Source organism: Rana temporaria, chromosome 11 (genome assembly GCF_905171775.1).
Source record: "Rana temporaria chromosome 11, aRanTem1.1, whole genome shotgun sequence".
NCBI classification, from domain to species: Eukaryota; Metazoa; Chordata; class Amphibia; order Anura; family Ranidae; genus Rana; species Rana temporaria.
Window position 1 is genome coordinate 117,417,060 of NC_053499.1, and position 17,422 is coordinate 117,434,481.

At 40.8% G+C, this 17,422-nt stretch overlaps 1 protein-coding gene across 1 annotated transcript in view; it reads left to right on the top strand.

Moving 5' to 3' along the window:
- Nucleotides 1-17,422, top strand: part of LOC120917545 — a 120,873-nt gene that overhangs the window by 41,064 nt on the left and 62,387 nt on the right. Inside the window, exons 2-3 of the mRNA XM_040328915.1 lie at nucleotides 3,601-3,674; nucleotides 8,909-8,994. Of these exons, the coding sequence (XP_040184849.1) occupies nucleotides 3,609-3,674; nucleotides 8,909-8,994 (152 nt within the window). The 5' untranslated portion in view covers nucleotides 3,601-3,608. The remainder of the gene's footprint in view (nucleotides 1-3,600; nucleotides 3,675-8,908; nucleotides 8,995-17,422) is intronic.

Consider the following 17,422-nt stretch of genomic DNA (forward strand, 5'->3'; position numbering starts at 1 on the left):
TATCTAAAAACCTTCTTGGAATAAAATAAAGTTTAAATAGAAAAAAAAAGAAAAAGATCATGTATTAAAAAAAAAATAAAAAAAAATTGTCTTTTTATGTAAAGGACCATGCTGAGTAACACAGTCATATGGAATAACCCCAATAAGAAACATTTATTTTTCTTGGGCTTTTCTGGACGACCGTGTCCAGTTTTAGAAGTAGAAATAAAGGGGCAAAATGTTGAATTTTTTCCTGTAGCTCAAATAAAATAAAAAAACGAATTCCAGAATCATTCATGTGAGTCTGTTAAGTGTTGCTGTGTGGTGGATTACAGAACGATGATATCAATATTAAATTAGAAACTTATGCTAGTTCTAGATATGGAATCAAATTGAATAAATTCATGAAAGTAGCTCTTTATATCCGTCTGTAGATTACTTTTAATTCTGTTTCCACAACCTTTCCTCAACATAAGATTTATAGTTTACGCTCCTGGTGAGAGCCAGTTTTCCCATTCCCCATAGAACATGGCTCATTGTTGGGTGTGCAGCCTCTAAAGTGAAGGTGGTCATAGATGGCTTGAACTGGCTAAGCAGGGACTGGCTGAATTTCGATCAGTGTGTCACCATCCCTGTTCGACAGAAGTTGGTTGCTAGATTGACTGTCCAATGAAAAAGTTGGAAAAGTTTTATTGATCAATGGGTGTGGGGGGATCAGAAGATGAAGACTTCAAGGAATCCAGGAGCTAGCAGCACATGGGGCACATCTTATTTAATAGGAAGTCATGTTCCTTGTGCTGATTTTTTATTTTTTTTTGTCTAAACTTAGGCTTTAAGACCCCCTGTTTTTTTCTTTCTGTGTCTGATCTGGAATAATTCCTTAAATATTCTGATCGTGACAGACAATGGCAAGTGAAAGTAAATCTCTCCAAAGCCAGGCAAAATCCCCTCATTGACAGTTGTCCCTGGTACATGTGTGTAGGCAGCTCTCATTCCCTGCTAACAACGTTCATGCTGGCTGAGGCCCCACCGTCTGTCCTCTTGCAACAGGAATGAGATAGTGTATGCACACACAATCACCTGGCCTGAGGGCGTCCTCCAGAAATAAGGATTGTCTACACGTACAGCCTTTTAACATTCATATTGGCATATTGTACAGTCCATTACAACCTTCATCTTCACACTTCCAGTTCCAACATACATATTCTGCCTAGGTCATCTCCAACACAAACTTAGAATGGCTGCCCCACTCTTCTAGTGTCCTCACTGCAGGTCCCCCATAGGTGGGTTCTACAAATGAGCTTGTAAGGGCCCACCCTGAATTGTTCTTTTCCTCAGGCTACAGGCTCACATGCTAGTATACCAGGTGTAGCTTATTTCCATCACCCTCTGCCCCAGGCTTTTCCGGCTCTAGCTTTTAATACTAGCTCCACCCATTATACCCACCCAGGGGAGGGACTTCACTAAAAGGGGTACTCGCCTCTACGCACAAGTGGTTCTATTGGATGATTTCTCCACAACTCCTGTTACAATGATATCGCTAAAATCTCATGTCACGCTTTGTAAATATAGTCACCAGGAAAATATAGAGGGTGAATCTCCTTGGCACAAACACAGGGGGCAATAAAAACCTGACAGCGCTTTTATAACCTCTCTCAGGTTTAGATTGCTGTCAGGGCAGAGTCTAAATAAGTGTAGCGCTCGCCAAATCAATTAAACGGAAGGTCTCTGGTATGGAATTTTATTTCTGTCTAATCATTAGGGTGCTGTGGTGCTATTCAAAATAAGTGCCACCTCAGTACAAAGGTGTTTAAAGCAATATTAAACCCCAAACTAAAAATGTTTTATATTGCAGCTTACAAATTCTTAGATGTGGTGGTTGTATTGCTTTTCTTTTCTTAGGCATTTTTGCCTTTTATTATCCTGGTGTTCAAGTTAGTAAGGTCCTGTTCACATCTGGACATAGCGGAAACAAGCTTACAGTGGCATTATTTCTTAATAGCACCCCAAACGCAGGTAACAGTCACGCATCCTGTTGCGCATAAAACACACAAAAATGCGTGTTGCAAAACACACTTGGCTCATTGACAAAATTTGATACATGAATTTTTTTGGCATGTTTCTGGAGAAAAGAGTATGTAAATGAATAGTGCCACTACAAAAATGCGCAAAAACTCAACATGGAGCATTGCTCAGATGTGAACAGCACCGGAGTTCTTTTTCAACTTCCTTTCTAGCTGTCAAGCAAAAGTGGCAGTCAGGCCCCGTACACACGACCGAGTTTCTCGGCAGAATTCAGCCAGAAACTCGGTCGGAGCTGGATTCTGGCGAGAAACTCGGTCGTGTGTACACTTTTCAGCGAGGAAGCCGACGAGGAACTCGTCGGGCCGAAAAGAGAACATGTTCTCTATTTTCTCGTTAGTCAATGGGAAAAGTCGGCCCGCCGAGTTCCTCGGCGGCTTCCACACTGAACTCGACGAGGAACTCGATGTGTTTGGCACGTCGAGTTCCTCGGTCATGTGTACGGGGCCTTAGAGTTAAGACAAACCATTTAACATTGACAGGGGTGGTTACATTGGTCAGCCTTTATTCATAAAAAAAAAAAAAACCTTATCCCAGAAGAAAAACTGTTGCTGTAACTGCCTAAAAGTCATAGCAGGAGTTTGGCTTTAATCTGTTGGGCAGCCCACAAAATGAATCCAGTTTTTTTACTCTGAACACTAGATCAGAATAAATGTACTAAATTTCCCTATCCACAGACCTGATGTGGATGGGGGAATCCTCCCCCCTGAGCTATTGTATTCTGAAGCAGTGAGACGTTCCTGCTATCAGAATACACTGATAAATGTTGCAGGCTAAAGCCTGCAGTGCTGATCGAGCAGCAAAAATTAGACAGGGTGGTTGTACAGGAGCTGATCGGTAGATCAACTTCTGTACAACCACAGTACCCTTACAAGAGTCAAATATTCGGCCAGTTGCTGCTGAACCAGCTTAAGTCAAATCCATCTAACAGTACCCTTTCCCCAAACTGACAATTCTGCTGCCCAAGGGTGTTACTGGCTGAATCACCAGGTAAAATAAAAGGAAAAAAGCCTAACAAAAAACAAACGCAGTAACACAGCCATTATACTTTGGGTTTAGTTGTGTTTTAAACCCTAAGGCTACTTTCACACTCACGGCGCCCGGGTGTCGGTGGTAAAACACCGCTATTTTTCGACCAATAGCGGGGCGCTTTTAACCACCGCTAGCGCCCGAAAAAGGGTCGAAAGCGCCCGCAAAGCGATGCTACTGGTAGCGCTGCCCATTGATTTCAATTCACCGCTCCAAAAGCGCTGCAAAGAAGCTGCTGGCAGGACTTTTTTTAACACCCTGCCAGCGTAGAGCCCCAGTGTGAAAGCAGGGGCTTTACAGGCACTATTTTTAGTGCTATAGCGCCTGAAAAATGCCTCCAGTGTAAAAGGGTTCTAAATGTTTGTTATTTTTCAGTGGGTGCCTGATTTTATTTTTTCTGATCACTTTACTAAAAAAATCTTTTGGTGCAGTAGTGTTCTGTTCTAATACCTTCCATGATGAAAAATATAGCTATAGTGTGTTTATTTTATTTTTTTTGTTCATTATTAGACTCTGACATGAAGAAAGACATTGAAACTATAATAGCCCAAGAAAGAGCAGAAATCATCAGCAAATATGAGAAGGTATGTGTTAAAATATAAAGACAAGTGACATATATGTTATTGGTATTAATAGTAATCCTTTTATAAATGATATAATAACTGTTGGCTTTTAAAGGTTGAAAAAGCGCATGTACCAAAGGGAACCTGTCCTTAGTCCAGTAAATGAATATTGAAAGGCCCATTTGTGTTCCAGCACCCTCTCTTGCATTCTTCTAATATAAATGACAAATCTAACAGGTAGAGTTGGAGCCCCGCATAGCAGCAGGTGTGTAGACTAAAGAGGACTGTGGGTGCCTCTGAATACAACAACCAGCACTGGAGATTCCTCTATCCAAAAGAGAGAGAGAAATGTAGCCATGTGTGGGTAGCAGTAGGGACTCAGGAACAGAGATCTCTTTACTAGTGTCCCAGATAGGAACTGTCAGACGGTTTAAACTAGATGTAAACCCTCCATACACCCAGTGAAGTGAACAGTTTCAGACGATACACTGAGATGAACCAAAGCTCCCTACATAAGTTTTACATGTTAATCTGCTGTCTTCACATTTATATACTGTTTAGAAAGTTCAGAGCTTGTTAGGAGATTTTCTCTTCTTGTTTAACATAGAGTGTGATGTCTGAACATACAGCCAAGATAGCTAACATTGCTGATTGGAGGAAAGGCACACACCCCCTCTCCTCATAGACGGAGACTCTCAGAGGTGTTTTGTAACAGGGCCAGCTCCCTGCTAATATATTTTAGCAACCTCCTCTGACAGAAATTTCAGATTGCTTTTATCTGATGTGTCTGAGAATTTGTCAGGAGTTATCAGGCTGATAACAGAGGAATGGGCCAGGAGAGCGCTAAGGGACTTGGCTCTTTGAAGAGAGATAAAATACTGCAGATATATGTGCCCAGCTCATATTTCATGAATTGGGTTTACATCCACTTTAAGTCTCCAGGATCTGAATCCTGAGGTCGGGATCTCTATCACCGTGCTAATGATGTTTTATTAAAACCTTTCTGCTTTCAATATATACTTTATTTTGGATCCACTTGTCGTCACTAGGTCCCTCTGCTTTTCTATGCAATACAGGCAGGCAATGGCTTAGGGTAGGAGCTGTACTGCACATAGCTTCATGAAAGCATCTCAGCACCTTGCCTCATTACTTTTTGTAAAAACCATCAGCGCTGATGCACGCAGTGGGCTGGCTCTTGGAAGGAGTTTTAGAAATATAAAAATGCCCTGACGGGAGCATACTAGTCTGGAGGAAAGTTTCAAATGCAGATTTTTTTTGCATGTAGACTGCCCTAAGTAATACCCATGTATGATGTAGAAGAAGACATGAAGAAAATCTTGCATTGTAGCAAAAATGCAGTAAGCTAATTCAGTACAGAAGCTGAGTGAAGGTAAGGCTGGAGTTCAGCTTTAAAGGGGTTGTTTCACCTTAGTGCATCCTATGCATTAGGGTGAAAAAACTTCTGACACTGACCAGACCCCACACCCCCCCCTCCCCACCATGTTTTATTTATCTGAGCCTGTTCGTTCCCACAGCAGAGACACGCTCTACCTCTATGGCCGGGGTTCTCGGCTCTTGATTGGATAGATTGATGGCAGCGCAGCCATTGGCTGACGCTGCTGTCAATTCAATGATGTGAACGCCAGGGGGCAGGGCAGAGTCCGGCATTCTGTGTCTATGGACGCAAATGCTGGACAGGGAGAGCACTTCTCCTAGGGGGTTTACCGATGCGGGGAGGAGCTGTGAGAAATGTTGGGGGACCCCAGAAGTCGAAGTTAGGGGCAACTCTGTGCAAAACAAACTGCACAGCGGAGGTAAGTATGATATGTTTGTTATTTAAAATAATAATTAAAAAAACGAGGGTCTACAACCCCATTAAACCTATTTCACTTTACATAAGGTGGATGACCAAACTAGCATGCAGCCCACAAGTTAGAAAGTTGCTGCTGCCACTAGTGTTGAAGCCCAACTCGAGTTTTCATGCATCTCCGTTGCCCTTTTCCCAAATTTGAAGCAGAACTTGATGTTCACTCATTGCTCCATTGCACTGTGACCCTACCTCTCACACGGACTACATTTGACTGTCTGCAGCAGGTTTACTCTGATGGTCCAGTGTACTCCACACTAGGTGGTGCTTTGCAAGTGTCTCTGGATAGCCATGTGCATGTGCAAGCACCTGGTCCATATTGCCGTTGAGATATCGGACCATTCATCAAACTTTTTAGACACACCTCGTATCTCTCTCTGGACTCTAGAACACTCCACAAATGACAAAATCTCTAGACCCATCCTCTCTCCATATATATATTCTCCAGTCTGCCAATAGGTGATGCTAGTGATGCAAACATTGTAAAAAATCCCTTCGTATAGGTGGGTCTGAATAGATTGACAAGAGAAAATTGGACAGTGCTAACTGCCCTCAGTCCAAACAATGTGATGTGTTCTCAACTCAAAAACTGAGTTACTTTCTAGCAAATCAACCAGAATTTTTCTGTACTTGCAAGCTCTTTAAATTCATAACACATGGGTAAATTAGCATGTATTGCAGAGACATAGAGCATATGATTTTGTTGCCCTGGCATACACTTCAAAGAGGTTGTAACGTCTAAACATATTTTTTACCTTAATGCATTCCCTGGGGGCAGGACAGAGACAACACAGCTCAGGATCGAGCCCACAGGAGTGCCACCATAGGAAGCCACTTCCTATGGTGACACACCAAGAAGAGTTGGGGCTAGGAGTGCTGGCAGGGGACCCAAGAAGAGGAGGATCAGGACCCTCTGTGCAATACCATTGTGCAGAGCAGGTAAGTAGAACACTTGTAATTTTTAAGGAAAACAATTTACTTCTGAACACTTTAAGTTGATTGTTCTTTCTAAATGTATTCACTTTATGTAGTGTATTGCGTTTTCAAGCTGGTTTGTGGATAAAATGGATTCCTTTGCAGAGAGCTCAGCACCATTTGCCATAATATTTTAAATTTATGGTGCAGAAGTCAAAAACGGGCATGGGCATAAGGATAGGATCTTCTCTTTTGGACATCACATTGTTTGAGAAGCCAGAGGGGGTTTGAAGTAGCAGTATCCAATTAAAACAGATGACAAACCAAAAGGTGACATCCCAGTATATCATTCTTTTGTGAGAATTTTAAGATCACAATATATTGTACAATGTTGTGTTACTGTAACGTAATGCCCATCAACTCATCAAGCTCAGATGCAGACGCAGGCCCCTTTAACTCTATTTCCCACAACACCCTGGGTTTCTGGATATTCCCAGGGAAGATCTGTTTCTCTCTCCTCCCTTCCCCAAGAGTTATTCACACTTGATGAGATGGAGGTAGCTGGGCAAGTGATCTGCAGCAAGGTGAGATGCCCTTCACTATCAGAACAAACAGTCTAATAGCACAGCTTTTCTGGAAAACTCAGCTACTGGGGGAACATCTCCCTGATTGCTACCGGGACTGCAGTTCGAGTAGAGTGTCCCTCCTGCTCTTCACCTGTGTCACCAGATCTACCTTTGATGTCACTGTCTGTTGTTGGAGACTATGGGGGTTATTTACTAAAGGCAAATCCACTTTGTACTACAAGTGAAAAGTGCACTTGAAATTGCACTGAAAGTGCACTTGTAAGTGCAGTCGCTGTAGATCCGAGGGGGATATGCAAGGAAAATAAAAACCAGCATTTTAGCTTGCACAAGTTTGGATAGTAAAATCAGCAGAGCTTCCCCTGATTTCAGATCTATCCCTCAGATTACAGCGACTGCACTTCCAAGTGCACTTTCAGTGCAATTTCAATTTCTAGTTTGCACTTGTAGTGCAATGTGTATTTGCCTTTAGTAAATAACCCCCAATGTTATGCAGCCACATGTTGCCCTGATTGAGCCACATAGACATTGCTCTGAAGCATATATGTTTATGCAGATTATTAATCTATTTTGTATTATTCTGAATTGTAACCATGCTTATTGCTATCCTGAACCTGTTTTGCATTATTGCTTCTAACTTTGCACCTCTTTCTTAAACTGCAAGCTACAGTTACTTTGTATCTGATCATTTGATTGATTGCTGTAAATGTGGGTGGGTGATGATCCAAGACTCCTTGGAGGCAAGGTGAGAATTAAGAGCCCTTGGGCAATCATGCGAGGAAGCTCCTTAAAGAAACCTGGAATGAGAAAACCATGTTGACTTGCATTACTGACCTCTTTCTAAAAACGATCTACTGGCCTCCATACTTTGAGTCACTGACCTTGATTAATTATGAAACTACAGTCCTAATGTTCATATTTGTTCCAGATTTGTGTTCAAGGCAACTAACATTTATAGAGCAGGAGGTCAGCAGCTGGAGCCTCTGTGCTTCTGTTATGACAAGATTCCTATTATTGACTTCATGCAGAACAATTTTAGCAACTTTTAATAGGAAGAAACCAAGTTTCAGAAACAAAATGTATACATAACTCTGTTGGCATGGAAATACTTTAAGAGGAACTGAACTCTAGAAGTCTGTACCGAGAATAGCCTGTAGTCTCCTTTACCCATTACTGACTTACCATGCTTTGTTTTGCACCATGTCTCTGTATGGAGATGGCCATCTTGATAGAGACAGGATTGTGCTTCCTTGTGTCAAAACATCCAGCAAAGAGAACAGCAAAGAGAACAGTGAGCAACACAGTAGTGATTATAAAATCTCATTCCAAATATCCTACGAGTAGGAATCATTTGCAGCATTGACATTGTGATTTGCACTGCAGATATCTCTTAGGTGTAATTAACATGGCAGTCTAGTTCAGTTCCACTTTAAAATATATATTTAAAAGAGTCTACAGTAGGCAAAGTGAAGTGTTCTGGCCTTCTTTCTGTATGGTATTCAAATAAATGTTTGGAAAATTACGAATATTATAATTGCGTTACAGAAGAATTTTATTCACTCAAAATGGTATGCTTTTCTGATTTTGACACTGCCCAAAATTTGAGAAATGTCAGCTGGTGCAGAGTTGTAATCCAGCCAAACCTATTCATGGCTTTCATTCTGCACTATGTATGTTGTTGAATGTGCATCCGATAAAGCTTTTCATTCTTGAAAGTGCAATTGAAAAAGCATTGCATTCTCAAATGTACCACTGATAAGGTTTGCATTCTTGAGCGTGTGGTTCATAAAGCTTGGCATTCCTAAAGTCGTATAGCATATTGTGTACTTGCAAGTTCTAAAAAACAGATCTTGTGCTTCTTTCAACTTTTTTCCACTTTTTCCCTCTAGGGAAGGCAGCCAGGGACTCAGATTGACCCTTGGGAGGATGCAGACTTTGCTCTGTATAAAGTCACTGACAGATTTGGATTCTTACAGTAAGTTCAGTAAGCCTTTTTGTTAAAGAAGAAACAGACTAGATGACCTTTAATTTTCTTGAATGTAGAGTGATTATATTCATGCACAGAACAGCTATGCACAATTCATTAAAATCCCCAAAACAAAAATACCAGCTCTAAAAACATTAGGGCATCAAAGCCTTTAGTTGTAATCTAGTTAAAACCCAACTCCAGCTAAAACTGTTTTACCTAGCTTTGACTAGAGAGGGAAAGGGATGCTCTGTCTGGTTTGTATTGTTATTTGTGTAAATATTGGGGTTACTTATGTCCTGTAAGGACTGGAAGTTGGGGGAGCTCTCCAATGGGGGACACAAACAAAAGCACATTTTTTCCATCAAAAGGAAGGGTTAAATCTTCTGGCATTATGTTTATTGCCGTCTATGCCTTCCTGTCCTGCTGACAGTTGCTTAAGTGATTTCTTGTCCTGGTGTCACAAGTATAGACAGCGAGGGAAAGTCTACACAATGAAGTCCAATACAGTAAAATAAAAACCTAGAAAAAATGTAAGCGCTGATTTGTGCTTCTTTTTATTACTTTGAGAGAAGCTTTTATTTCTTTTAGATATTAAAGCCCAAGTTCATCACTGATACGAGCCATACATAAGAATGTCTATGCTGCAATGTGCTCCTATAATCATTCTGATAAACAAATGGCAGAAGAAGTCTGTTCCTGCATACATTTAGCTAAGCCCGGCATATTTCCAAATTACGTGCGATTCTAGACATCCAATTGTGGAAAGCAGAATGTACTGACTTCTAGAGGGATCCCTGATGCTTCCTTTTCTCAGTCCTGGTCGGGAGATGTACTCTCTACATTGCAGTTAACTTGTGCAAAGGCCATATAGGCTAGTATCATTGTCAGTAGAGTCACAAATAATGATAATAGGAGACATCGGGGTTGATTTACTAAAGGCAAATAGACTGTGCACTTTGCAAAGTGCAGATGCACTCTGCAAGAGAAGTTGCTCCAGTGCTTAGTAAATGAGTAAAAGCTCTGCTGACTTCCATCAGGGGGAAAAATAAGGTTGCACTAGGTGTGTGACAAAAAATTGTAAAGAAAAAACCATGAAGGATATCCTGCATCTGAACAATATAGCCCAGATATGGGGCACAAAAGGGTATAGATAATAAAAAGAAATGCAGCGCTGGATAATATAATTATGTAAAAAACATAACCATCATACAATATATAGTGTGTTCGTAGTGATCAAAATATATGAAAATATATGACCATAAAAACAATGGTTATATTGTGCCAAATAAATCCACAAAAGAATTACTCCATGTGTAATGAATGGTGCATATATGTAAAAAAAAACACAAATATAAAGTTCATAGATATAGATATCCAATAGATAATTTCCAGTGTAGATGTCCAATATGTGATTTCCAATGTATAAACATTCACCACTTGTGCTGCCCGTCACCTTTAATAAAGTTGGAGGCTTACGAGAAAGCCTCCAACCGCCCTTATTCAGGGGGGTCAGAACAGGCTTAGTAGAATGACAAAATCGCCAATGAGACGTCAGGAACAGCCTTTCATGGGTGACCAGCTGGCATCTATGGATACAACCTCAAAGGCACATTTCCTAGAAGCTATCTGTACACATCCGGTGGATTATCCCTTCCGCAAGTGAAGCCCAGGCATCCTATGAGTTTTCAGGTGTTTTATAAAAGGAAAAAGAGAACTCCAATCGTATAGAGGTTCCTTCAATTCTTTATTTTAAAGTTTTCCAAATAGGATCTAGTCCTAAGTACATAAAAATGTTCCTTGCAAGGAGTAAAAAAGCTCTATTCGTGTCAGTGACAATTACTTCCATCTTGATCATATATCCAGCAAATGATCTGATCTAAAACTTACTGATATCTAAATACAACCCCTATTCCAAGTTGGGACACTGTGTAAAATCTGCATAAAAGACAGACTGCAATGATCTCATAAACCCATGTTTTATTCACAATAGGAAATTCAAATCATCAAATGTTTAAACTGAGAAAATGTAGCATTGTAAGAAAACATAAGGTCATTTATAAATTGATGGCAGCAACATGTCTCAAAATAGTTGGAACATTGCAGCAAAAAGCTAGCGAAATAAGTGGTACTAACAAGGAGGAGGTGGAAGAACATTTTGCAACTAATTTGGTTAATGAGCAACAGGTCCGTAACATGATTGGGTATAAAAAGAGCATCTTAGAGAGTTAGAAGTAAAGGTGGGCAGAGGTTCACCAATCTGTAAAAAACCTGCATCCAAAAATGTTGAATTTCAGAATAATTTTCCTCAACGTAAAATTGCAAAGACTTTATCATCATCTACAGTACATAATATCAAAAGCTTCAGAGAATCTAGAGAAATCTCTGCCCAAGGAACAAGGCCTAAATGCAAAATGTGATCTTCAAGCTATTAAAAACATGATGGACATAACTGCATGGGCTCAGGAATACTTCCAAAAATCACTGTCTGTGAATGCAGTTCTCTGTGCCATCCAAAAATTCAAGTCAAAGCTCTATCATGCAAAGAAGAAGTCTGATATCTGAACATGATCCAGAAATGCCACCATCTTCTCTGGACCAAATCTCATTTAATGTGGTCTGTTGTAAAGTGGAAAACTGTTTTGTGGTGAGACAAATCAAAATTTGACACTCTTTTTTGGCAACCATGGGCGTCGCTTCCTCCGGACTAAAGTGGAGAGGGACCAGCTTGTTATCTGTGCTCAATTTAAAAGCCTACTGAAAAGGTGTGTGTAAAGGCCATGTTGTTCAGGTCCCAGGTCACCCATGCCATTTTGTCATAAAAAGAGACAGAGCAGCAGCAGTTTATACAATGGACAAACTTTTAACGACATGCCAAACACCCTTATCAGTACTTTGATACGATTAGCAGAATCTAACCCCAATACATGTCTCTGCTCTCATAAAACCGTCAAGTGTCAAGCTTGAGTAACTAGAATTTTAACAGATACCTGTCCTGGTTTCAGATGTATTAGTCGTAAATAGCTCAGCTGGTAGAATGGCCAATACACATTATTGACTGGTGTAATGGAACTATGTATTCTGCCGGGACATTTATAATCATCATGCAGTGAGGCATACCAAGGGTTAATTGTAGAGTGACCTTTGGGCACAGATTGAGCCAGGAGATGGGGTGGCAAGTGAATCATAATCCATGTTTGCAGGATGTCTGGAGATGTCACAAGTTGTGGGCTATTCAATGTGGGGACACATTCTTTTGAAAGGTGTTAATTGCATAGACTCCTAGACATTTCATTGTCCCTTGTGTAAAGGTGTTATGGATGCTAAATACTGTTTATGTGTGGAATGAACTTATCGGAGACAGAACGTCTGTTGTGGATTGGAAGGAGATCATTGTGTTTGAGTTCTGGTAATGAAGAAATGTTTATAATTGGCTCAAAGAATGTGATTGAAGCTTCCCCACGGTGTGATGTGTGGGTGGGGACAGTTTGATTGTTCATGTGCCTTGAATACTGTATAAAATCTCAGAGTGAACCATTAAAAATCAGTCCTGCTTGACTCTGCACAACGTAGCCTCGTCTCGTTCTTGGAAGGGCGTTCGATGGGATATACCGGCGGTACCTGCATATCGCAGCTTGCCAGGGAAAAGGACTTCTCCAACGGCTGATACCCTCTCACTACCTGGGTAGCCGTTACAACTGGTTATTAGCAAAGAATCGAAAAGTTCAGTTTATTTCATAACTCCTGAGATAATAACTGTACAGCCAGAATAAGGACGTAATTACCTATATCCATTAGATATCAGCATTTTAAGGCCAAACACCACTATACTAGGAGGTATGGGAAGCGGATTCCGACCATTACCTCTCCTAGGTGGAGTAGACATCTGACACCCTTCATATTTATATTCATTCAAAAGGTAATTTCACAATGATATACAAGTAAGAAGACTGCAACCTGGAGTTATTCAAACATAATACCTATAGAAAATGTACCTGTGGCATGGTGCTAAACACGGTGACATCCCAACAGTCACACCTTAGACCTGGTGATTGTCCAAATCAAAAAGAGGGGCTGCCCTTGGAGTTGCTTTATCATCAAAGCAGGGAACAACTATCAAGCTTTATGAGAGGCATTGCATCTTGCTTATTGATTGGACTCTGCTGAACAAAGATTTGATAAGTATTTTTCACTCTTCAACCCTTTGTGTCTTTTTTTGCATTATTGTCTCTTTGCTTCCTTGTAATAGCTTTTTTCTGTAAATATTTTATTTGCATTGTTTTTTTGTTTAACTGTCTTTTTTTTTAAACAATATTTTCAAAATCGTTAATATTGCCACTTATGCACTAAGACCGAACTTAAAGTATCCCTGTCTCTTTGAAGAGTGCTACTACATAGTAAATCTGTAGATATACCTGTCTGTGGTGACAATGTGTGTTACAGATGTTTATTTTTAAGTCATAATTGCTATTTCTAATATTGTGGACGTTTGAATTTGATAAGCCATTTGTCACAAGTTGGTGGTCTGCCGCTGCATCTTTCACACCTGTAGTCCAGACCTTTCACCAATTGAAAATATATGGCACATTTTGAAATGAAAAGCAGGACAAAGAAAACTCAGGACTGTTGAGCAGTTAGAATCATACTTTAGGCAAGAATGGGGCATCATTCCTCAAAACTCCAGAAACTGGTGTCCTTCGTTACCAGATGTTTACAGAGTGTTGATTAAAGAGAGGGGATGCTACACCGTGGTAAACATGCCCCTGTCTCAACTTTTTTTAGATACATTTCTGGCATCCATTTGAAAACTGCCATACCTTTTTCTTTAAAAAGGTACATGACAATGGATGCACAAATGGGGTCAGTAGTCAGCGGATCCCACCATCTGCTGCGTCTACCAAGCAGACTCACGCCCTTTATCCCGAAAGAGGACATTGCAGTCGTGGTGGGAACAATCATCAATTACAGACTCGACTACGCAAATGCCCTCTAACTAGGACTCCCCTAATACCAAATCACTAGTCTGCAAGTCGTTCAAAATACAGCCGCCCGACTAGTGACCAGAAAAAAACCATGGGAATCAATCTCACCTTCACTGAGATCCCTTCATTTGTTGCCAGTAAAATACAGAATCACTTTCAAGGCGCTCTGTCTAATACATAAGTGTATTCAAGGCAACGCCCCCCAATATCTATGCGGAAAAATAAAAGCCCATAACCCCATTCGCATTCTGTGATCCACCAATCAAAACCTCCTCCAGATACCCAAGGCCAGATACAAGTCCAAAGGAGATCGAAGATTTGCAGTCCAGGGACACCCCGCCTGTGGAATGCACTACCAACCACCATCCGACTGGAGTCGGATCACTTGGCCTTCAGGAGAAAGATTAAAACCCATCTCTTCTGAGGTCAAGGGGTTCCTTACCCATGAAATGGATACAGCGCCCAGTGGCGATTCAGTTCGCATGTGTTGCGCTTTACAAGTCTCTCACTCACTCACATTTTCTCAGTTTAAACATTTGATATTTCTATGTTTCTATTTTCTATTGTGAATATAATATGGGTTTATGAGATTTGCAAATCACTGCATTCTGTTTTTATGTAGACTTTACACAGCATCCCAACTTTTTTAAATTGGGGTTGTATATGAGCAGTGTCAATGCTTGTTCTCAATAGTCGTAATAAAACGTTTACCAGTTAAGAGAAAAAAAATGGCAGATGTTTAATTTATTTAAAATGAGTTGGTGCACAATTGGAGGTAATGCACCACACACACTGTATAAGACAAAGATCCCTGACGCTAGCCTTAATAACCAGCAAATAGGACGGGTATAATCTTCCTTTAAAAAAATGAGTTTTCAATTGCAAACTTTTGCAATTATATTTGAAAATTGTGCATCATACCTCTGTGACCTGAAAATCATATGCTCCTGATGACGTCATCTTTGACAAAACTAGTCCGAGCAGATGAAACACACGCCATTACACACGTGTGATCCCACCATGGCCAGCTTGGATTCTGGAATATGAGTTGTTTACTGTGCCTTTAAAAAAGTATTCACACCCTTGGAATTTTCCACATTTTGTCATGTTACACCAAAAACGTAAATGTATGTGATAGACCAACACAAAGTGACACACAATTGTAAAGGGGAAGGAAAATGATAAATGGTCTTCAATTTTTTTCTTATAAATAAATATCTGAAAAGTGTGGCATGCATTTGTATTCAGCTCTACTTTGAAGAATCACCTTTTCGCTGCAATTATAGCTGCAAGTCTTTTTGGATATGTCTCTACCCGCTTTGCACATATAGAGAGTGACATTTTTGCTCATTCTTCTCTGCAAAACAGCTCAAGCTGTCAGATTGTTTGGACAGCATCCGTGAACAGCAGTTTTTAAGTCTTGCCACAGAATTGGATTTGGGTCTGGACTGGGCCACGATCGGACATTCCCGACATCAAAACCGTGGTTTTTTTTTCAACGGATGTTCGCTCAAACTTGTCTTGCATACACACGCTCACACAAATGTCTGAAATTGTGAACGTCAAGAATGCAGTGACGTACAACCCTACGACGAGCCGAGGAAAAATAAGTTCAATGATTCCGAGCATGCGTCAAATTGATTCCGAGCATGCGTAGGATTTTTGTGTGTTGAATTGTTTACACACAGTCAGACTTTCCGACAAGAACTTTTGTTGTCGGAAAATTTGAGATCCAGCTCTCAAACATTTGTTGTCGGAATGTCCGACAGCAAATGTCCGATGGAGCATGCACACGATCAGATTTTCCGACAACAAGCTGACATTTTGTTGTTGGAATGTCCTATTGTGTGTACGCAGCATAACACATGAATATACTTTGATCTAAATCATTCTACTGTAGCCTTTGGCTGTATGTTTAGGGTCCTTGTCCTTGTCCGCCCCAGTCTCAAGTCTTTTGCAGACTCTGACAGGTTTTCTTCTAAGATCACCCTGTGTGGAAAAAACACACGCATGCTCACAATTAAGTCGACGCATGCTCGTAAGCATTGAACTTAATTTTTCTCGGGTCATCATAGTGTTTTACGTCACCGCATTTTGGACGGTCGGAATTTGGTCTGACAGTGTGTATGAAAGGCAGCTTGAACGGAATTCCGAGGGAAAATTCCATCTGATTTTATCCCATCGGAAATTCTGATCGTGTGTACAAGACATAATAGTTGTCCTGTCAACATATTCTCCCATCTGAGCTGTGGATCTCTGCAGCTCCCCCAGTTACCATTGCCTCTTGGCTGCTTCTTTGATTAATGCTTTTCTTGCCTGGCCTGTCAGTTTAGGTGGTTAGCCATATCTTGGTAGGTTTGCAGTTGTGCCATACTCTTTCCATTTTGTGTTGATGGATTGAACTGTTCTCCGTGAGATTTTCAAAGCTTGGGATATTTTTTTTAAAAATCACAATAAAAAAAAACTAAATTAGTGGGGTCCTGAGGACCAATACCGGTCAATTCAGGTTGCAGGTTACCGACTCACCTAATAGGGTGGTGTTCTTTATCAAAACAGGAGAAGTAGTCAAAATAAAATGGGAATGGGAATAGGACCCAAGGTGTCCTTGCCTTCAATGAAGGAAAAGGAACAAACTGCGGTTTAACCTGATATTACTATATTAGAACAATTAGTAGGATAAATATTTTATCATTGAAAGGAAAGCATAAACAATAGGAAATTTCACATGGTAAAAACTGACAACGTTGTCACTTAACCACTTAAGGACCGCCTCCTGCACATATACGTCGGCAGAATGGCACGGCTGGGCACATGTACGTACAGGTACGTACTGTACTAGTACCCAGCCGTGGGGCGCGCGCCCGCGACCCGGTCCGAAGCTCCGGGACCAGCAGACCCGATCGCCGCTGGAGTCCCGCGATCGGTCCCCGGAGCTGAAGAACGGGGAGAGCCGCGTGTAAACACGGCTTCCGTTCTTCACTGTGGCAGCAGCATCGATCGTGTCATCCCTTTTATAGGGGGACACAATCGATGTCACACCTACAGCCACACCCCCCTACAGTTGTAAACACACTTCAGGGAACACATAAACCCATCAGCGCCCCCTGGTGGTTAACTCCCAAACTGCAATTGTCATTTTTACAATAAACAATGCATTTTTTACTGTGAAAATTACAATGGTCCCAAAAATGTGTCAAAATTGTCCGAAGTGTCCGCCATAATGTCGCAGTCACGAAAAAAATCGCTGATCGCCGCCATTAGTAGTAAAAAAAACAATTAATAAAAATGCAATAAAACTATCCCCTATTTTGTAAACGCTATACATTTTGCACAAACCAACCGATAAACGCTTATTTTTGTTTATAGCGCAAAAAATAAAAACCGCAGAGGTGATCAAATACCACCAAAATAAAGCTCTATTTGTGGGGAAAAAAGGACACCAATTTTGTTTGGGA